Source organism: Pseudoliparis swirei, chromosome 6 (assembly GCF_029220125.1).
Source record: "Pseudoliparis swirei isolate HS2019 ecotype Mariana Trench chromosome 6, NWPU_hadal_v1, whole genome shotgun sequence".
NCBI classification, from domain to species: Eukaryota; Metazoa; Chordata; class Actinopteri; order Perciformes; family Liparidae; genus Pseudoliparis; species Pseudoliparis swirei.
Window position 1 is genome coordinate 4,209,637 of NC_079393.1, and position 23,906 is coordinate 4,233,542.

The 23,906-nt window shown below is 42.2% G+C and overlaps 1 protein-coding gene across 1 annotated transcript; it reads left to right on the plus strand.

Moving 5' to 3' along the window:
- The first annotated feature begins 3,201 nt into the window (after window positions 1-3,201).
- LOC130195893 (rhombotin-1-like) lies at window positions 3,202-23,831 on the plus strand. Its single transcript, XM_056417656.1, has 5 exons — window positions 3,202-3,564; window positions 4,248-4,461; window positions 12,484-12,609; window positions 13,514-13,625; window positions 23,394-23,831. The coding sequence occupies exons 1-4, from the start codon at window positions 3,543-3,545 to the stop codon at window positions 13,620-13,622; spliced, it is 471 nt and encodes a 156-aa protein (XP_056273631.1). The 5' UTR covers window positions 3,202-3,542; the 3' UTR covers window positions 13,623-13,625; window positions 23,394-23,831.
- Window positions 23,832-23,906: the final 75 nt, after the last annotated feature.

Consider the following 23,906-nt stretch of genomic DNA (forward strand, 5'->3'; position numbering starts at 1 on the left):
TCTATCGTTTTAGGCTCACTGGTTCTTAAATGGTTCTTTAAAAGGTTTTGTGGTTCTACGAAGAAGCTTTACCAACTGAAGAACCATTTCTTCCATTTGAGACACCTTTATAGGTTCTTTGAAGAACTCTTTAAGGAAATGGTTCTTTAAAGAACCATTTTTTGAAGGTTATTTAATACACCTTGTTAGGTTCTTTGAAGAACTCTTTCATAAATGGTTCTTTAAAGAACCCTGGTTTGAAAGGTTCTTTGTGGAACCAGAAATGGCGCCTTCAAGAACCATTTGTTGAAGGTTCTTTGAGACACCTTTATAGGTTCTTTGAAGAACGCTTTAACGCAATGTTTTTTTAAAGAACCCTGGTTTAAAATGTTCTTTGAGACACCTGTATGGGTTCTTTGAAGAACTCATTAATGAAATGGTTCTCTAAAGAACCCTGGTTTGAAAGGTTCTTTGAGACACCTTTATAGGTTCTTTGAAGAACTCTTTAAGGAAATGGTTTTTTGAAGAACCCTGGTTTAAAAGGTTCTTTGTGGAACCAGAAATGGTTCTTCTATGGCGTCACTCTGAAGAACCATTTTCGGTTCCAGATGGCACCTTCATGTTTCTGTGTGTAGAGACACTAACGACCGACTTGACTAATGACCAAATGTCAAGTTAGCTTAGCACGAGGGGGGGGGGGGGGGTCTCCCAGAGGGGCTGCAGCAGGTCGACCGGCTGACGAACACGCCGCCGTTAGCAGGTCGTCCTTTAATTACGTCTCCGCGGAGCTCTCGGATGTGCAGAGCCGCCGCTGAGAGGCTGCAACACGACGCGGCCTCTGAGCGGCGGCTGATCCTCGAGGATCAAAGCCTTGTGGGAAAAGGCCGAGTGAGTCCGAGTGGGCGGGGCCATAATTAGGGCCGGCTCAAACCCTCCAATCACCATCAGGACGGGCATCGACCTCACAGGGTGCTGAACTCATAACCTTCTTAATTTGGGGTTTGAGGGTTATGTGTGTGTGTGTGCGTGTGTGTGCGTGATGGTTTTTAGTACGATTGTAGGTATAAAAACAAACTTCTTTAACAGAGGAACAAAAGGGTTTCCCTTAGTCAACAAAGTTAGTCTGCACCTCAACTGAAGCGTGAACTCCTGAGAAGCTCCTTTAAGTTGCTTTTAGCAACAGAACGAACCAAAAGGTTAGTTCACAAGACGATAATGTAACAATTTAAAAAAGGAAAAAAAGCTCCAAATGTTTCTTAATCATTGTTCTAAATTGTCCTTGCACAGAAATATTTAAAGTATAGATTGCTTAAGGTGCTTAAAAAGACTATTCGCTCAACAATGAAAGCTCCCCTCCGTACTTTATTCAGAATGGTACAGTCCGATTCCCCTCTGCTGTCACTCCCTGCTTGGCAGTTTGGACACATGACCTGCAGGTAACATTTTGGTTATGCAACAACACCCAAACTGCTGCTACTATAGTTTATATTCCAATAATATCACTGGAATTATCCTTAATATTACAGACAGTGAACTCACTCCAAAACTAACCGCTTCTTGGTATTTTTGTGTGTTTTTTTCTCTCCATAAAATCAAGGAATAAGAGTGTGTGGTCCTTTGAGTGAGTGGTGGAATGTAACTAAATACATTCACTCAAGTACTAAAGTCCAATTTAAAAAAAAAAAAATATATATATAAATATATATATAAAATCAACTAATATTATGTATAATAGTATAATATAATTATGTATTTTATAGATTACTCAGCAGTATATATATATATATCTTTTAAAAATCAACTAATATTATGTATAATAGTATAATATATATATATATATATATAATTTATATATATATGTATATGATGATTAAAATAAGATCCATCTCAACCAGCTACAGCATTAAAGGGATGTACACATATAGCATCACAATTAAGTGTTATTATTCTGAATAAGCCGTTGTATATAATGAGTTGCTTTTGGTACTTTAAATATATTTTATTATACCTATGCACTTATATTTAAGTAAGATTTGAATCCCAGGACTTTTACTTGCAACTTTATTAAGTAATTGTTTTAAGTACCATGAGATAATACTTGTACTTAACTTTAGTATTTCCATTCGTGCATGTGAGCGTGCCTCACTGACTAGCTCACCACTGCTGCTCCATGCTGAGCCCAAACTTGCTAACAGCTGATAACGCCATTAATTCCCCCCCTCAGGTAAACACTGTAAGCCCTCTTGTCAGCACTTTAACTTTCAGCCAATCAGCAGTCGCGATGCTGAGAGGCAATATAAATGCTCCCAATCTGGCCTACAGCACCTTTGAGTATATTTAAATCCATATACGTTGTACTTCTACTTTAATTTTTTTTTACAACAGAGTATTTTTACACCATTGTGTTAAAACTTTTACAGAGTAAAACAAATCTTAGTGATGTCTTAGCTAACATACTCAATTATATAACAGTGTTTCTCCCTTATAGTTCAATAATCCTAATAGTCACATCAAAAGAATACATTCTTCACATCACTTGAAGCTGGATTTGGTGATATCTGGTAATAAAGCGAGCGATCCCGTAAATTCTCGCGAGATCTCGCGAGACTCCAGCTGCCAATCGAGGTGATGGCTTTTATAGTGTTTTCTAATAATGTGTCAGTGTGTATTCTGACCCTCATCTGAGCTGGCACAAAGAAAGAAGACACAAGTGCACACACACACACACACACACACACACACACACACACACACACACACACACACACACACACACACACACACACACACACACACACACACACGAATAAACTGAATATATGTCACACAAACTGGCGTGCACGCAGACGTGCACGCGCCCGCATCTGCCCGGCGCTTTGACTACAGGGCGCCCCGGAGATAATTGGTGTCCTTGGAGTTGAATAAGCTCATTCTAAAACACCTCAGGCCCGGGCTGTCCTGGTGTGTGTCTGCCTATTGAATAATTGATTCAGAGAGGGAGGGGGCGGGGACTATCAGATCTGAGCATAATGACTTTATATAATTAGCACGCGGCGTTTTGGAGGGAGACAAAAAATTTGAGTGTGGGAGTTTTTGTTTTTTTTGGAGAGAGAGAGAGAGGGAGAGAGGGAGAGAGAGAGGGAGAGGGGGAGGTCTGTGAGGAGGCTCAGTCCGTGCAGAGCAGCTCATCTGAGGGCAGCAGCCTGTGCAGAGACATGCATTGACATCAGCTGAGATAAGACACACACACACACACACACACACACACACACACACACTCTTCATGTGTGGACGTCTCTCCGGCCGGCGAGGTGATATTTATGTGTATTTATGTATATTTATATATATATAAATAGACCCGGAGACGCTGCTTGCCTCCGTTCACCGGGAACAAGCGACTCGTGGCTCGTTTCCTCTCGGCTCTCTTCGCGGTCATGAGGAGCGGAGCTGAAGTTTCAGCCCTCTGGCTCTAATAGCTGCTCTTCGGGGTTGTTGTTTTTTTGTTTTTCTCCTTGTTTTTGGATTGGTTTTTTTCTTTCTTTTTCTCCCCCTTCGCAAAAAGGATGGTGCTGGACAAGGAGGAGAGTGAGTACAGACCGAGACACACGACTATCCCCCTTTTTCTTCTACGTTTGTACGACAGCAGCACATGTTGTTTATTTTCGGAGGGTCGTGTGCAGCTGTGCAGCATAACATTCACATTTAAAGAACAGATCTACTGGTCAAACTTAAGAAATACTTTTATGATGATTAATGACGAGGCTGCAGATGAATTAAGCAGAATTATTCTCTGAATTGAGCAACATGGCTGTGGAGTTGTTTTGATTTTATGCTCCAGAGAGTAAATGATCATCATGTAGAGTTCATTATAAACACTGAATAGAGTAAAAATCACTCTGAATTATTCACTCTGAAACAAGAGTGGATTTTACTCTATTTATGGGACCAAATGTTATATTTTTTTAGAGTAAATTTGTTCTCTCCCAATTTGAGTCAAATTTACTGTGTGGCTCCTCCCATATATCAGAAAACTATGTTTACTAGTCCAAGCACATGACATCATAGTCACATTTTGCATACAAGCCGACCCAACTGGTTAATATATTGTTATTAAATATGAATAATTCATCATGGTGTGTAATATTCAAGAGTGCTAATGATCAAATTATATCTCACATCTGTACTATTGCCACCTTTTCATAAATACAGTAGACACTCGTGACCTTTGAGCTCTCTCTCTCTCTCTCTCTCTCTCTCCATCCCGCCAGGCGTGTCCCTCGTGTCCCTCCAGTCCAGGGAGAAGCCGCGGGGCTGCGCCGGCTGCAACGGGAGGATCCGGGACCGCTTCATGCTGCAGGCCCTGGACCGGTACTGGCACGAGGACTGTCTGAAGTGCACCTGCTGCGACTGCCGCCTGGGCCGGGTGGGCTCCACCCTCTACACCCGGGCCAACCTCATCCTCTGCCGCAGGGACTACCTGAGGTAAGCCCCCCCCCCCCCACCTATACCCACCCTCCCTCCCTCCAACAGGTGCGTCTGGACTGAGTGGCCCGTGGGAGCCTTCTGTCAGGGTTCGTACGCTCATGGAAAACCTGGAAAAGTCATGGAATTTTAAAATGGTAATTTCCAGGCCTGGAAAAGTCCTATAAAAAAAATTTTATCATAAAAGTTTTGGAAAAGTCATGGAAATTTGTTATAATCACATATTTAAAATAATGAATATGCTTTTTAGAGAAAGACGCTCAACATATAAGCCGGCGTACGCTCTCATACTGGCGGCGCAATTATAATTCGGCATATTCTACTTTGCCAGAGACGTGTAGATGTAACCATGTACCGAGATTTCAGTTTGGTCATGGAAATATGGTTTTAAGTCATGGAAAAGTCATTGAAAAGTCCTGGAAAGATGTGTAAGAACCCTGTTATGTGTGCACGCAGCTTCAAAGCGTGCAGCATTTTTCGTGTTAATCACGAGCGCCGTGTGAGACGGAGGGAGCTCAAGCCACTCAGCCTGAGACGGAGCTGTGGGAACACGAGGGGTATGAACTTGGATCCGAGAGAGATTTCATCTTGAGAAATGTCCAAATGAAGCGGACGCCGTGAAACTGTGTGAAGCTTCAGGCGGTTAAGTGAAGCTTTCGGTAGAAGCTCCACAGGAAGAGGTGCGTCGTATTTCTTAGAGATACTGAAAAGCAAGTGCAGGCATGTTTCACCCCGTACCTGTTTGGATGAGCTACTCAAGTCTATTTTGAGCCATCGCATCGTTCATTAAAAGTCTTCATTTTTCGGCCTTCCACCTGTAGATGAAGGATTTTTTTTCTTTACCTCGCTGTATTCATGTATTTTACTTTTATCCGTCGGACGATAAACAACGTACACAGAAAAGAAACGAGAGATAGCGCACACACAACAATGTGACGATATGCAAATGAGGATGTTAAAGGGCCAGGGTGGAGCCTATATTAGCAGAAAAGGAAAATTATATTCACAACTACGTTTTCATTAACGTATTATCAGCGGAAACTATAGGAATCTGTGCGTCTTCGTTCGCTGCCGATTATAACCACAAAGGGAGCGGGTCCTCTTCACGGGTCAGTGTTTCTACAGGAGCCCAGAAGGGACAAACCAAACCAAAGCCATGGCAACAAAACCATGACAGCCGCCAGTCTCTAAAGTAGCGCCATTACGGCGCGGATGGCCTCTGATTAGCGTAACCACAGTTTTCTGCGGCCTTTTGAGAGTGGAGGATTGTTGTTTTCTTCTCCCTTTGAGGATGCATCACATCCTGTCACGGTGGGATTAGGGTGGACCCAAATGCACGACTCAGGAGACAATAATGCAAATAAAGATCGTTTACTGAGAGCGTCGTCAGGCACGGAACAGACAGAATAATCAAACACACTGTGCAACGCCCGAGGCAGGCTTCGTACGGTCATGGAAAACCTGGAAAAGTCATGGAATTTTAAAATGGTCATTTCCAGGCCTGGAAAAGTCCTGGAAAAAACGTAAATATAAAAGTTTTGGAAACGTCATGGAAATTTGTTATTATCACATGTTCATTTCTGCGGAGTTTAAAATAATTAATATGTTTTTTAAAGAAAGACGCTCAAAATATAAGCCGGCGTACGCTCTCAATACGCAAAATGTTCTAAATTGTTCATGTTTATACCGAGATTTCAGTTTGGTCATGGACATTTGGTTTAAAATCATGGAAAAGTCATGGAAATCCATCGGTCAAAATGTGTAAGAACCCTGCGAGGGCTTGGTCGGAAAACACAAGTCAATCTGGCAGAGGACAAGAGCAAGTGAGGGAACCGAAGTAGACAGGGACTAATTAGGGAATGGGCAACAGGTGAGATGGGCATGAAGACCAGGTGAAGGTAATGAGGGACTAACGAGGTGATCAGAGGCAGGTGAAGGGAGCTGGACTGACGAGATGGGAAGCAGGATCTGGAATGACGTGTGTTAAGTTGTAATAGGTCATTTTGACTTTGCACATGTACATAGGGAACGTTTGTGCTTTAAATTAATACATATAGCAAGATATTATCATAGGAAATATTAGGGAGAATATTGATATTGTTGTTGCTGTGTTATGAAGCATCGGGGTAATGTCTACTCTATGTATATGTCAATGGCAGAAGTAATGTTTATAATTGTATGTGTGTTTATGATTATATGTCTGCCGCATGAGAATGAAAGTTAGTTTATTGTTTCAATGTTGACACATGAGTTGGAAGCCGGTTGAAGTCCGTGACGTCGCTTGAAGCAGGAGAGTGACATGTGGGACTTTTATTCTGAAAGGGAACTTTCATCACACAGCTGACCGGAAGTAATATTGGTCGCGGGATCATGACGTTTGACCCGGATATTTTCTGACCTGTTTTATTCCCTGTTTATGACCTGGCCGTCAGCCAACCAGAGTGTGCATGCTGAACTGACCAATGGAACTAACTTTTAGGATTAAGAGGTGTGGTTGCCGTTACTAATAAATACGGGTGGAAAGGGTGAGTTCGTTCTCTAGACGGTCGGAAGCTTACAAGACAGTTCCCTATCAGCTACTTTGCTGTTAGTCTGTGGCGTAATATTCCGGTCGGCCCTACGATCGAAGCTTCAATTTGCTGCTTAGACTTCTTGCCATTAAATATTGTTAAACGTATCTATCGCAATCAGATTCTCATTTTTCATCGAGCACGGGACCTCCAGTTTGATACAGCATAATACATGATAGTTGGTGAGACAGGATGAAAACAACTAATACAAAAGGGAAGGTGTGGAGCTAAACTGTTACACATCCGGTAGCTTTGATCCAATCGGCTTCCCCCGTCGATAGAGAACCACCCTTTAAACTTTGCATGAATTCCACGATTAAGTGATCTGTAACCACGCAGCTCGATGCGTCAAAATCCTCCACTAAGGACTAGCTCAACGCTTTTAACTAGCTATGAGTACTCTGCGGAAAGTACTTAGCCGGTTAGCTTAGCTTAGCAAACTAACCCAATTGAGGAATAGCTAAACTTCTTAGAAAACACACGAATACACTTATATGAGAAGATTCATAAGAATCATGTTTGCACGGAAATTCTGAAACTGGAGCCAGATGCCGGTTAGCTTAGCGTAGCATTAAGACAGCTAGCTGGGCTCTGTCGACAGCACTTTCCTCGAGTCTTTTATCTGAAGTTTAATTTTTTTTCTTTCTACATCAACAAGACACAAAGATTTCACAAGTTAGCATCACAAAAAAGTCTCTTACCAGCATGTAAGAGACTTTTTGTTAGCTTTGCTAGAGCGCTATAGCTGCCGGTTAGCTTTGCGTAGCATTAAGACAGCTAGCCGAGCTCTGTCGACAATACTTTCCTAGAGTCTCTGATCTGAAGTGTAATTTTTTTCCTACATTAACAAGATACATAAGTGTTGTTTAAGAGATGCTGTTATGTGGCTTTTTGTTAGCTTTGCCAGAGCGCTATAGCTGCCGGTTAGCTTTGCGTAGCATTAAGATGGCTAGCTGGGCTCTGTCGACAGTACTTCTCCTAGAGTCTCTTTTCTAAAGTGTTTCTTTCCCTACATCAACAACATACATAAAGATTTTAAACAAGTTGGCTTTTTGCTAGCTTTGCCAGAGCGCTATAGGCGAACAGCTAGCGCTTTAGGCTAGCTGTTTAGACTCAGTGTTTTATGCGAAACTAGGCCAAGTCGTCTCCCGGCTCCAGCAGATTCTTAACTTTTTGTCAGGAGAGCGAATAACAACAACTACTTTTGCTTTCAGTCGTTCATGAATGTGTCTACTGTGCTTGTACTTGAAGTATCTGTCGTGGCGCAGGACGTTTACAACACTTCAAAACACGCTTCAGATCAGGATAAACGTTTTCAGCTCCGTCTGACCTCGACCTCTCGTTATTTATGAATAACTATTGTTTTTAAAATACACTTCTGGCCACGAATCCCAAACTAAAAACCTAAACCGAACATCCGTGCCGAGAGTCACGCCGCCGCCGTTTCCTTGCACCGAAATAACGACGTGCGGCGTGTCGGGGTCAGCCGGAGAACTCCTGATGCCTCGGCCACATTGCTGAACTCGTGTGTCGGTCTCGTGTACAATCCAGCTGGATTTGGTTGGCGCTAAGTCTCTCATTAGCCGCGCTGCACTTAGGAGACCAAAACCCCTTTTGACAGTTAAATTGGCGAGATTGCCTCCTGTTTTCCTCGTCATTGTGAGGGTGCAGACCCAAAAAAAAAAAAGCCTTTGAAGAGCGGGATTAAAACCATGTGATTTCTTTTAATTGGACCATTAGTGGAGAATTAGCATTGAGCTCCGTTGCCTCGTTAAGGAGGAGGAAGGAAAAAGGGGGGAAAGAAAAAAAGCTCACCAGGTGCCCCCTGCTCAGGACCGAGGCTCGTTAGATCAGAACATTTGGTTCATTAGGACTCGCTTTTGTTCCCCTGCGCCGGTCACTCGTTCGATGACGGGTTTTTCTTCTTAATTTGTCGTGTGAAGCTCTGGGAGACACATGCTCATTCCTCTCTCCTCTCTCTCCTCTCTCCTCTCTTCTATCTGGCCTCTTAATGGAATATGGAAATCAGCCACGGCAACTTATCTCCGTGTGCGTCGGGGCTCTGGTGTTTGTTTTCTCTTGGAGGTGAACGAGAGGTGAAGCGATCTGCCGCCGGTCAGCACCGAGTCACGGAGTATTTTTTTTTTTTAACAACACAGGGTTTGTTCTCCGGGGTAGCGTGAGGACGTAGATCACATGGTTCAAAGAAAGTAGGATAGATTGATTCATATTCTTTCCTCTAACGTCAGTTTTAAAGGTCTCTGAGGCATAAAAACACAAATCTGGCTTTTAAATTAAGTGACATTTTCATTTAAATTGACATTTACACATCAGTGAATCTCCATTTTTCTGCCCTTTTATCAGCTGATGATGATGCAACAGCACTTGAAGTTATAAATACAGTTTATTAAAGCTTTTACATTTGACAAAAATGTGCTTTTGTCGAGAAGAGGTAACAAAATAAAAGTAATTGATGAATATTAATCACATCATATTCATCAAGGAGCTGTACATGTTTAAAAAATACTAATTAAAAAAAAAAAGAAACTCACTCACTCATTCCTTCTTACCTCAAAAGTCACTTCTTAAAGTCGTATGAGGCATAAAACCATAAAAAAACACCCACATGGCTCTTAAAGTAAGTGACATTTTCATATAAATTGATATTTTGTATTCCTTTTTATCAGCTGATGATGAAACAGCACTTCAAGTTATAAATCTAGTTTATTAAAGCTTTTACATTTGACAACAATCTTTCCTGCAACAACAACAAGAGAGGTTTGTCTAGAAGAGGTAACAAAATAGAAGTAATTGATGAATATTAATCACAACATATTCATCAAGGAGCCGCATGCATTTGAAAAGACTTGCGTTTTTCATCATTTATTTGTTAAAGTAACTATTTTTTCATTCATTCTTACCTCTAAAATCCTTTTTTAAAGTCCAATGAGGCATAAAAACATAAAAAAATCTTTCCTGCAACAACAACAACAGAGATTTGTTGAGAAGAGGTAACAAAATAAAAGTAAAAGATTCATATTAACCACTTGGCCTTTGATCAGTCGATATTCATCAAGGCAAAGACTCATTTTTTATCATTTTTTGTGTTATTTTCCCACATTCTTCTCGACGATTGCCGATGGGTTCAGAGATTTTAAATAGTTACGAAGAAATGAATTCGGAGCACATAATGGGCCAGCTGGTAATTAATGAAACCCCATTAAGTCGTTCCTGAATAACTCTGAATCTAGGTCGAAATAGATAATACGGAGATACCGGAGACGTCGAGACGCTTCGTTATGAGACTGGACGTGAGGATTAGTTTCCCAGATATCAGCCTGTGTGTGTGTGTGTGTGTGTGTGTGTGTGTGTGTGTGTCGGTTTCTGTGCTGCTCTAATATTCAGGATCAGTTGATCAGAATATGGACACGAGCGTGTTAACATGGTTCTTTAAGGCATCAGAATATCACATTTACATGATATAAAGTCCATTTCGTCGCGACTAATTTCCTATTTTAAATAATCTCTCGAGACAAACTTCTATCGTTTTGGCTCATTTCATTAATTCATTTTGTCGGCCGTGTGTTTATTTTATTGCATTGTTTTATTCGTCCTTGTTTGTGAGGCACTTTGTTAAGATAAGATAAGATGAGATAAAATGAGATAAGATAAGATGAGATAAGATAAGATGAGATAAAATAAGATAATCCTTTATTCGTCCCACAGTGGGGAAATTTCAGGATCACAGCAGCGGGTGCACATTAGAGCATTAACAAAAATAAAAGATAAAATAAAACGCTAAATACAATTCTAAATACTAATACTAAAATATTAAATATACAGAGGAAAAAAAAATACACATAAGGCAGTGACCACGGAAGTTTTGTCCAAATGAAGTTATTACCTTCGCATTGAAAATGCGGAAGGTTATGTTTTGATCGCTGTGTATTTATTTATTTGTATGTGTGTTATTCGCATAACAAAAACAGTTTTAAACCGAATCGCATGAAATTTGGTGGGATGATTGGTTATTATCCGGGGACCATTTGATTAGATTTTGGGATCGATCGGGTCAAAGGTCAAGGTCATGAAAAGGTCAACATATTCTTGAATCGCATGAAATTTGGTGGGATGATTGGTTATTATCCGGGAACCATGTGATTAGACTTTGGGATCAATCGGGTCAAGGTCAAGGTCATCGATAGGTCAAAATCATTTTTTTACCATAGCACGGTCAATTTCTATCCAATTGGCATGCAACTAATGCCAAAATGTTCATAATTCAATGGCCAATCTTGTGATATGCGAAGGTATGCGCTCTACCGAGTGCCCGTTCTAGTTATTATATAGTATTAGTCAGTTAGATCCCGATTAGTTTGTTTCTTGACTCGTAAACTATCGGATCAATGTCGTGTGCCGACGTTCATGTTCCCCAGAGGATGAACCCCACATGTCTGTTTCCCTAGCGACACCATGGTGATGTCGATTTGGGGTTTTAAGGTGGAACGCCTCCACAGCCACGGGACGGATTGCAATGAAATTCAGCTCCAACATTGATGTTCCCCAAAAAAGGATAAACCCCTCCCGGGAAACTATTTAAATACTTTGCTTTATGACCAAAAAGGCACCATGTTTAATGCAAAGCGCGTGAAACTCAGATGGCGAACACGATGAAACCTGCGAAGCCGTCGTTGTGAGCGTGCGTGTCGGTTAACGAGCTCCTCGTCGCTCATATCCGTGTTTTGGGATTTTATTTGCATTCAACTGCCAACGATCGCGGGTCATTATTATTTGCATCATTATTTTTGGGGCTCTAGATTGTTCACACTGCAGCAGTTATCGTTAGACATTTCTCAGACTCCAAATTACCACGAGGAGAATAATGAGAATATCCCCCCCCACCCACATGGCTGCTCTTAATCCATACAATATGATGTAGCAGCAATAAACCCAAGAAATACATGTACGGGTCATCTGGTTGTAGATGTTTTTGACTGAGTTTTTTAAACAAAAGAAAATCTGTTTTTTAAACGAAAAAATTATGTTTTTTAAACTCAAAAAATGTTTTTTAAACTAAAAAAATATGATTTTTAAACTCAAAAATATGTTTATTAAACTCAAAAAATGTGTTTTTAAAACTCAAAATATGTGTTTTTTAAACTCAAAAAATATGTTCCGTCAACTTTTTTATACCTACATTTTTTAAATCTCAATTACTGGTTAAATAAATGTAAAAAAAAGACAAATGAACCAGCAAATGTGCAGGAAATGCAGTTTCTCACTTTCATTTGCAGAAAAACTGCTCGATTGCGCAACATCCCGGGTCCCGTTGAACTTCTTTTCTTCTGTCGTGCTCTTTTATTCGTATTATTAAAGTGCTTTTTCTCTGAAATCTATGTTAAGTGCGTCCAGACTGACGGTCTGCTCTGTCGCCCTCTTTCCCCGTCCGCAGGCTCTTCGGGGTGACGGGGAACTGCGCGGCCTGCAGTAAGCTGATCCCGGCCTTTGAGATGGTGATGAGAGCCAGAGACAACGTCTACCATTTAGACTGCTTCGCCTGTCAGCTCTGCCGCCAGAGGTAAGATTAGGGCAGCAATTAGCTGCGCGAGATCAAATTCAGTTTGACTTATCTGTGGGGAGGCGCAGCGAGTGAGCTCACCCGGTCATTATGAGCACATCGCCGATGCATTACAATCAGGACGCGATGAGGTTCGCAACCTCGAAGGAGGAGGAGGAGGAGGGGTGCAAACTTTGTATATCTCTTGGATTTTGTTAATCAGGCGGCAATCACACGAGATTGCATTTTTCTGATTATCGTAGCGGTCCTGAAAAATGCTCCTCCGGGACCTCACGCTTCAAAAACCTCAGAAACCCAGATCCATATATATATATATATATATATATATATATATACACTACCGTTCAAAAGTTTGGGGTCATCCAGACAATTTCGTGTCTTCCATGAAAACTCACTTTTATTTATCAAATGAATTGAAAATTGAATAGAAAATATAGTCAAGACATTGACAAGGTTAGAAATAATGATTAATATTTGAAGTATTAATTTTGTTCTTCAAACTTCAAGCTCAAAGGAAGGCCAGTTGTATAGCTTATATCACCAGCATAACTGTTTTCAGCTGTGCTAACATAATTGCACAAGGGTTTTCTAATCAGACATTAGTCTTCTAAGGCGATTAGCAAACACAATGTACCATTAGAATACTGGAGTGATAGTTGATGGAAATGGGCCTCTATACACCTCTGGAGATATTTCATTAGAAACCAGACGTTTCCACCTAGAATAGTCATTTACCACATTAACAATGTAGAGAGTGTATTTCTGATTAATGTTATCTTTATTGAAAAAACAGTGCTTTTCTTTGAAAAATATAGACATTTCTCAGTGACCCCAAACTTTTGAACGGTAGTGTATATTTATATATATATATATATATATTTTTTAATATATATTTCTTCCGCAGATTTTGCGTGGGAGACAAGTTTTTCCTCAAGAACAACATGATCCTGTGCCAGCTGGACTACGAAGGAGGCCATCTCAACGGCGGCGGCTCGGAGAGGCAGCCGCAGTGAGAGGTAACGTTCTGATGACGAAGACGATGATGACGATGGTGATGAATGATGGCCTCGTCCCAAAATATGACACGAGGAGGCTGATATTATCATCCCAGCGATAAGTGGAAGCACATTTACTTCGAGAGAGAATGTGACATTTAGTCCAGAGGCGAAGAGTTGAGTCCATTTGAAAGCACACGCTCTATAAAGTGACACACACACACACACACACACATCAACTTCTGAGGGTTCTCAGTGAAACGGATAATGAGCTTCACCTTTTTAATCACCCCCCCCCCACAAAAAAAAGAGATAACAGATGGTTATGAAGGGTTTGAACTGATGAGGGAGCTTTAACTAAAACATGGTTCAAAGCGGTTTGTTCTCGTAAACCTACGAAAAGGTAACGCACTGTAATTTGCTCCGTCACGTGATCGTAAAGCAGGACGTGGGGGGAGGGGGAGGGGGTTTGTGTGAAACCCCAAGCTAACGTTGATTTACTTGTGTTTTTTATTTTAACTCCGAGACCTGCTGTGCATTTTGTTGGGAAATGCACACAATTTTTTACTTTGTACTACATTCTTTAAAGCTGCAGTAATATAATTGGTAAGATTAAATATGTTTAACATCAACACTTAATCCCATGTGAAAAGGAGGGAAACCCAATGCGTGATTATTACCCAACTCCACAGCTCTTAAGCCTCTTTTAGCTCATTTTCTTGGGTTTAAAGTGAATTCACTGCACAGATTAGCAAAAAAGCGCCAAAAACGGAGATAGCGGCAGCGATGGAGGAGATCCACGAGGTGGAGGAGACCCAAAACGGAGCTAAAAGGGGAGTGACGCACATTTACCAAGCAATTCTCAAGAGTCTAAAATGTTAATCCTGATATCCTGACCGCAGAGAAATGACTATTTAACTACAAAAAACAAGTCATCCCATAGAGCTTTAAACACAGCGTCACCCTAGACCAGGGGCCACATGTTCACCGTGGGCCACATCAGCATCATGGCCGCCTCTTAAAGGGCCGGTGTAACTGAAACGTATAAACTACTCCCGAACATATTGTTAAATAACTAAATTTGCATATTTTGTTTTTTGAGTGTAGACATTTTGTACATAAGAACATTTCTCTAATATAATAACATAAATCCATTTAATTTGAAACCTTCAAAATGAAAGCACATTATATTTTAGTATAAACTGCTGCCAAACATATTGTTAAATATCTCACTTTGCATTTGATTATTTTGTTATTTGAGTGTAGAAATATTTTACATGAGAACATTTATCTACCTTTAAACGAGTAGCTAACATAACGGAAGTAAAACTTGGTGAGGTTTTCTTGCAGAAAAACATCACAGTTTGGTTAAAATCACTTTGTTTATTTGCGTTATCCAAGTTACAGTGAATTAAAATATGTAAATGTTGACTTATGGTGTCACGAGGGACTCGACCAGCGGTCTCAAACTGTTTCGGAAACTTGGTGAGGTTTTCTCAAACATCACAGGACTCGACCAGCGGTCTCCTGAGTGAAAGTCCTGAGTCCACAGCGACATCCTGTTACGAGCTCAGACACTTAGGAAGTAGGACCCAATTGCACGACCCGGGAGACAGAGATAAAGTATTTGTAAGTACTTTATTTTTCGGTTCTGCAGTGAACAAAATGAAAGCGCTCACGTAGTGAGGGATCAAAAACTTTTCAAGAGCACAACATAACCCGACCTGATCATGGCAAAAGACCAGACGAACTGACAAGGAACACTGGGAGACAGGGGAATTTAAGCACATGGTAACAAGACACAGGTGGGACCAATCAGGGCGGGGCTGACACTGATGAGTATAGGAGACAGGTGTGATGACAGGTGAAAACAATCAGGAAGCCTGGAATGAGAGAAAGCGAACATAAATGACCTGAACCTCTCTAGCATATCTGTCGGTGCACAACAGTACCCCCCCCTCTAGGGCCAACTCCTGATGGCCCAGGCTGATTGTAAAAGTCGTGGATAAGAGTCTTGTCTCGATAAATGAAGCAGCTATCCAGCTTCTAGCCTCAGGACCGTAACCCTTCCAGTCTACCAGGAATTGCTTGCCCCTCCCCCTATTACGGACCTCCAGTAGTTTACGGACCTTGTAAACGGCACCCCCTTCAAAGAACTGGGGCGGTGGAGGGGGCTTGGAGGCGGGAACAAGTGTGCTCTCACACACCGGCTTGATTCTACTAACGTGAAATGTTGGGTGCACTCTCAAGGTCCTGGGGAGTTGCAAGCGTACCGACGCCGGGTTGATGACTCTGGACACTGGAAACGGACCCACAAATCTCGGAGCCAGTTTCTTTGAGGCGACATGGAGTGGTAAGTCTTTGGTAGAGAGCCAAACCTTTTGGCCTGGACTGTAGGAGGAGCGACCCTGCGATGAACGTCCGCAACAGCCTTCATCCGAGCTGAACTTGGAGAAGAGACTGGCGAGCACCAGCCCAAACTCTGCGACAACGTCTGATCATGGCATGTGCCGATGGAACCATCACCTCTTCCTCGTTGTTAGGGAAAAGTGGAGGCTGGAAACCATTGACACAATGGAATGGAGAGAGACCTGTGGCCGCCGTGGGAAGGGTATTGTGGGCAACCTCGACCCATGTGAGGTGGTCACTCCAGGTGGTCTGGTTCCGGAGACGAGACAACGTTGCGTAGTCTCTAGTTCTTGGTTCAGACGCTCCGACTGTCCATTTGACTGAGGGTGATATCCTGATGACAGGCTGACGGTGGCACCTATGAGTCGACAAAACTCTTTCCAGAAGGCGGAAATGAATTGTGGACCCCTGTCGGAAACAATGTCATTAGGGAATCCATGGATCCTGAATACGTGATTCATCATGACCTCTGCGGTGACTTTGGCAGAGGAAGCTTGGTCAATGGGATGAAGTGAGCCATCTTTGAAAATCGATCAACCACTGTTAGAACCGTAGTCTTGCCTCTGGATGAGGAAATCCTGTCACAAAATCCATCGAAATGTGTGACCAAGGACGATGGGGAATCGGCAGCGGCTGGAGCAAGCCCATCTTAACTTGAGATGAGGTCTTATTACACGCACACACCGGACAAGCCGCTACATACTCGGCCACATTTTTCTTCATGGATGGCCACCAGAAACGTTGTTGAATCCTGAACATTGTTCTTGCTACTCCCGGATGGCACGAAGCACAGATGAGTGAGCCCAGTGGATGACCTTGGAGTGAAGAGCCTCAGGAACAAACAGCAGATTGTTGGGACACTCGCTAGGCGCTGGATTCATGACATTTGCCTCTTTAACGACTGACTCCACTTGCCAGGAAAAGGCTCCGATCACCCGGTTAAGTGGAAGGATGGTCTTGGGCTCTACCGCAAGTGGTTCGGGATCGTAAAGACGAGACAAAGCATCGGGTTTTTGATTCTGAGACCCGGGACGAAAAGAGAGTGTGAAGTTGAATCTACTAAAGAAAAGTGTCCACCTGGCCTGACGGGAGTTGAGACGCTTAGCCTTTCTTATATATTCTAGATTCTTGTGATCTGTCCAGACTAAACACGGTTGCTCTGCACCCTCTAGCCAGTGTCTCCATTCCTCGAGGGCAGCTTTTACAGCTAACAATTCCTTGTTTCCCACGTCATAATTCCGCTCTGCCGTTGTCAACTTCCGCGACAGGTAAGCACATGGATGCATCTTGTTGTCTTCTGCAGAACGTTGAGACAGTACTCCTCCAATTCCCTCATTGGAAGCATCCACCTCGACCATAAACTGGCGCTGGGGATCTGGAATGGTGAGTATGGGAGCTGATGTGAATCTATCTCTGAGAAGTTTGAAAGCAAGATCCGCCTGGGGGGTCCACTTGAAGGGAACCTTAGGAGAAGTCAGAACATGCAGAGGAGCAGCAACAGAACTGAAATTCCTAATAAACTTCCTATAGAAGTTAGCAAATCCTAGGAACTGCTGAACCTTTTTCCTGGAGTCTGGTGTGGGCCACTGGGATACTGCACTGACTTTCGCAGGATCCATTTGGATATGATTAGGTGAGACTATGTATCCTAAGAAAGACACCTCTTCTGTGTGGAACTCGCACTTCTCTGCCTTGACATATAGCTGATTATCCAGTAGTTTCTGCAAAACTTGGCGGACATGGTTAACATGAGATTTAGCGTCTGGGGAGAAAATCAGTATGTCATCCAGATACACAAACACTGAAATATTCAAGAATTCCGCAAAACCTCATTCACAAAAGCTTGAAAACAGCGGTGCATTGCACAGTCCAAAAGGCATTACCAAGTACTCATAGTGACCATTCTGAGTGTTGAATCCAGTCTTCCACTCATCCCCTTGTTTTATTCTAACCAAGTGATATGCATTTCTTAAATCCAACTTGGTGAATATCTTGGCCGTTTGAAGCAGTTCAAAAGCAGATGACATGAGTGGCAGAGGATAGCGGTTCTTCACCGTAATGTCATTTAGTGGACTGTAGTCTATGCAAGGTCTCAGAGACCCGTCTTTCTTTCCCACAAAAAAGAATCCCGCTCCGGCTGGAGACGATGAAGGACGAATAATCCCTGATTTGAGTGAAGAGGAGATGTATTCATCCATTGCTGTTCTCTCAGGTCTCGAAATCGAGTAAAGTCTCCCCTTGGGAATGGGGGCTCCCGGTAAGAGATCAATGGGACAGTCAAAATCTCGGTGAGGAGGTAGCGACAAGGCTTTAGACTTGTTAAACGCTTCTTTTAAATCATGGTAACAGGAAGGTATCTTGTGTAGATCAGGATAGTCAGGGTGATCTATAATGATCCTACTAGAGTCTGTTGGTGCATTAACAGGTTGCGAAAGTTTACACCTGCCCTTACAATCCTCTCCCCAGTCTATAACTTTCCCTGAAGGCCAGTCTATGTGAGGATTGTGGATCTTCAGCCAAGGAAACCCCAAAATAATCGGGTGCTGAGTCGACTCAAAAATATGAAATTGCATGCTCTCAGTATGGTCCTTATTTATAGTAATCCGTATGGGCTCAGTGCAATGGGTAACTGTGAACAACAAGCGGCCGTCTAAGGCACTGGCACTAACAGGATGAGATAGCGGGACAGTTTTATCTTTAGCTGTTTGACTAGGCCCCAGTCTATAAGGCTTTCGTCAGCCCCTGAGTCTATTAACACACCCTGGTCAATGGTCTGATTGTTAATACAAATGTCTACCTGAGTAACAGGTCGAGGAGGGAAGTCTGGGAAACTTGCTCACCAGCGCCTCCTTTGACTGGTGAGCACGATCTTTCCCGGCATGAAGCGAGTTGATGACCCGCTGGCCGCAGTAGAAACAGCAACCCTCCGTAGACGGCGCTGCCTCTCCTCCAGAGAAAGCCTGGTTCTTCCAAGCTGCATGGGTTCACCGGAGTCATTCGGAAGTGTACTCCTCTGATGGTCCGGTAACATGAGCTGGAAATCCTCCGCTGGCGCGCGACCCTCCGAGGCGAATTCTGGAAGCTGGGAATAACATCTCGGTTGCGTCGACGCTCCTCTCTCTTTCGAAGACGGTTATCGATCCGGATGGCCACAGCGATGAGGGATTCCAGATCCCGGGTGTCTCCAGTGGAGCCAGCTGGTCCTTTATCGGTTCGAAAGTCCTGTCATGAAGGCGTCACGAAGAGCGGAACATTCCATCCGCTGTCCGCTGCTGCTGTACGAAACTCGATGGCATAATCAACCACCTGACGGTTGAGCTGACGTATTTGAAACAGTCTTCTGCTGGCCTCCGTAGCAGGCGATGAGTGGTCAAAATGCGCCTCATAGTCTCTATGAAATCGGCCAATGAGTAACATAGTTCGGTGTCTCTAGACCATTCTGCAGTAGCCCAGGCTGCAGCTCTTCCCGTTAAATGAGACACAATAAACGCCACTTTACCATGCTCAGATAAAAAGCTGCTGGGTTGTGTTGAAAATGCAGATCACACTGTACCAGAAAGGCTCTGCAATTCGAAGAGTCTCCGGAAAATCTCTCCGGAAGAGCCAGCCGTATGGGAGGAAACAGCCTGACCTGGGTCGTCAGCTGGAGTATTGACAGGCAAATTCTCAGCTGTGGATGACGTCACCAGAGGAGCAGTCTGTTGATGAGTGAAAAATTATTCATTTGGGCAACCAGTTGTTGCATCTGTGTAGATAATTCTTCCTGAACCCGGCCTGGCGTCCTCTCAGCTCTTGTATTTCCGGCTGACTTTGTCCAGTTTTTCCTCGTGATGAAAAATCGTCACGCCCTGTACCGACAGAGCGGCGTGAAGCGTTCTTGGGTCGGCTGGGTCCATAATGTGGTCAGTTCGTTCTGTTACGAGCTCAGACACTTAGAAAGTAGGACCCAATTGCACGACCCGGGAGACAGAGATAAAGTATTTGTAAGTACTTTATTTTTCGGTTCTGCAGTGAACAAAATGAAAGCGCTCACGTAGTGAGGGATCAAAAACTTTTCAAGAGCACAACATAACCCGACCTGATCATGGCAAAAGACCAGACGAACTGACAAGGAACACTGGGAGACAGGGGAATTTAAGCACATGGTAACAAGACACAGGTGGGACCAATCAGGGGCGGGGCTGACACTGATGAGCATAGGAGACAGGTGTGATGACAGGTGAAAACAATCAGGAAGCCTGGAATGAGAGAAAGCGAACATAAATGACATGAACCTCTCTAGCATATCTGTCGGTGCACAACACATCCTCACGACGTGGACTTCCCCGGACTTTCACGAGAAACATACGAAAATATGTAAACATATTTCGGGACAAAAATAAGTTCATCCTCACTTGCCGATGCAGTTTTTTTTGTATGGGAATGGCATTTTGAGTCTGGCTTTAAATGTAGAATAACAGGAAGGACCAAAAATATATATTTAGTATCATTATTATTATGTTGGGCAGTTTGTTGGAACACTATCTGGTTATTTTATGATATTTTAACATCACATTCATGACCCTCTTCATTGCCGCTGTCGTTAAAAAAATTAAGTTTATTAAATTGTGGATTTAAGTTTTTAAAAGCAAAATAGTCTTAAAGCCAGAAAAGAAGCAGCAGAACTTGTGAAGATCAGATCTTCGTCCTTCTGCCGCTCCTCAAAGGTCTTCAAGGTCATTGAAGAGAGTGAAATATACAGTTTCTTTCTATTTAAATCCTGTTTTTCAAACACTGGCCTGAAGATGTGAAGGCCTCCAAAAGGCTTTTCTTTAAAGACGCGTCCATCCCGTGGGAGTCCTCTTCCTCTCATCGAGCCCTCTGGACGGCCGATGGGCGGAGCCTTTTTTCAGGCTTTGAGGGCCGATGAGAGACGTTTGAAAGCGAAATGCCTCAAAGTCCACAAAGTTCTGAAGGTTCCGGTCACTACCAACTACAGTTCATAAAACCCTCCCTGGACACTCGATGCTCTCTGGGACTGGAGAGCTTTTCACTTGTGGTTTTGTCTTTAGGTCTTCCAGAGATCAGGTTGAAACCACTTTAGGCTTCAGGAGATCTTTATGAGATCACTTCCCTGTTTTCTACGGAAGAATATGGATACATTTCAGGCCTTGAGACCTTCATTCAGGTTTAATCTCCTTAAAATGGGATTCGAACTTCGTGAATGTTGAAGGTTTTCTGGCCTCCAGATGCTGTGACTCCTTCTAGGACCCTAAAGACCCTTAATGTATCTTAAGACCTTTAAGATAACTTAAGACCTTTAAGGTCTCTAGAGATCCTTAAGCTCTCTTAATACCCTTAAGGTCTCTAAGACCTGTAAGGTCTTGTATGGTCTCTTAAGACCATTAAGGTGTCTTCAGAACTTTACGGTCTCTTGATACCTTTGGATCTCTTCAGAACTTTAAGGTCTCTTAAAACCTTTGGGTCTCTTCAGAACTTTAAGGTCTCTTAAAACCCTTTAGGTCTCTTAAGACCCTTACGGTCTCTTGAGGTCTCTTCAGAACTGTAAAGACTCGAAAGACCCTATTGGTCTTTTACGGTCTCTTCAGAACTTTAAGGTCTTTTACAGTCTCTTCAGAACTTTAAGGTCTCTTACAGTCTCTTCAGAACTTTAAGTCTCTTAAGACCCTTAAGGTCTCTTGAGGTCTCTTCAGAACGTTAAGGTCTCTTAAGACCCTTTAGGTCTCTTGAGGTCTCTTCAGAACTTTAAGGTCTCTTAAGGTCTCTTCAGAACTTTAAGTCTCTTAAGACCCTTAAGGTCTCTTGAGGTCTGTTCAGAATGTTAAGGTCTCTTAAGACCCTTTAGGTCTCTTGAGGTCTCTTCAGAACTTTAAGGTCTCTTAATACCTTTGGGTCTCTTCAGAACTTTAAGTCTCTTAAGACCCTTAAGGTCTCTTGAGGTCTCTTCGAAACTTTAAGGTCTCTTACGACTCAAACAGCTGCGTTGATGTTGGTAGTTTTTATAGATTTATTTAGACCTTTGTCAAAAGACTTAAATAAATTCTTAGTTCTTTTAATCGTGGATCAAAAGTTATTGCTCTGATTTTATTTAAAATACGAAATCAGTTAAATTGGATTGTGTGAACATATTTAAATGAAACATGTATATATATATATATATATATATTCATTCTTCTCCATCTTAAAGAACACTGAAGTGAAAAGAGACTCTTTTCCCCCCAATAGCTAAAAACAGAAACTAGAACTAAAACAATCAAAACACAGAATTTCTCACATCTTTCAAAACGTTATAAACTTATATTAAACGCTCCATAAATACTGTTATCTAAGTGCAACGTGTTTCTCCTCAATACTCCAGTCAGACACAATCACTCCGTCCCTCCAGAATAAAATCCAGAAGTCCTCTGTTGTTGAGCGAACCTGAAATATGTTCCCGCTCTAATTGGTTGCAGGTGTTTTCACAGGTGCATTGTGGGTGCAGGTGATTTACAATGGAGGTATTTGAGTCGGGCTTTTAGTTTTTAATGATGTGTTTAATGTAGATAACTGGGTCTTTTACTACCAGTTTCTCCGTCTTGGCAGATGCAGCATTGTTTAAAAAGGCAGTAAAATAACTTTAATTAAATGTGTTGACTGTGAAGCTTCTCACTGCGTTGAAAAGGGTATTTTCTGTAAAGATGACGTCATAAAGATGATGTCATAAAGATGATGTCATTAAGATGATGTCATTAGGACTCGACAGAGATCCTCTGAACTCTGATGAGGTCTTAAAATGCAGCTTTACTTTCCACGTGTTTTCGGTTACATTTTATTTCTGACCTTTTACATTTGGTGCATTAAATTTCCTTTTTGAAATGTAATAAGCAATTATTGTATTTTCCAGAAGAGAAACAAATGTTTTTTATAGCAAATCAAAACCATAATTTATAGGCAAATTACCTTATTTTATGTTATTATAGTTTTTAGTGGACACGTGTAGCTGATCCCACGTTTTTATTGGACGCCTGAAAGCACCACACAGCGACGGGTCTGTTCATACCTTCTTCTTCTTCTTCTTCTTCTTTTTCTTTTTCTTCTTCCTTTTCTTTTTCTTTTTCTACTTCTTCTTTGTCTTCTTCGCCTTCTTCTTTTTCGTTCTTTTCTTTTTCTACTTCTTCTTCGCCTTCTTCTTCTTCGTCTTCTTCTAATTCTGCTTCTTCTACTTCATCTTCTTGTTCTTCTTCGTTGTCTTCATCTTCTTGTTCTTCTTTTTCTACTTCTTCTTCTTCTTCTTCTTCTTCTTCTTCTTTGTCTTCTTCTTCTTCATCTTGTTCTTCTCCTTCTTGTTCTTGTTCTTCTTGTTCTTGTTCATCTTATTCATCATCATCTTCTTCTCTGAAGATCGTCATGACGACTGTGAGCCGGTTGGACCTTCAGTGAAACTCACCGAGTCACGTTTCTGAACCAGCGGAGCCGAGGCCGACGGGACGTATCGGCCGAGGTGGAACTCTTTTATGACGGAGCTGCGCAGAAAATATCCTGAAAAAAACTCACAACACGGGTTGGACGGAACCGGAGAACCTCCCAAAACCTCCCAGAACCTACCATGACCTTCCAGAACTTGAAACCCAATCCTGGACGGGACGGAAAATACTGAAGTTTGTCAAATCGGTTATTAACTGAATTTTTTTTTGCAAATCACGGTTTGAGGACTCCGAGGGACCGGACGACGCTTTAAAAAACTCTACGTGGATTTTTTGTTTTCCACTCGGATCTGGAGCTCTTTTTGTCTGTTTGTTTGTTTGTTTCTTGACTAATTAAAACTGAATTTTAATTTCAGTTTGTGTACTCGTTATTTATGTTCCGAGATGACTCGACATCTGTGGGAGAGGAAGTCCGTTAAAGGTCCTTTAA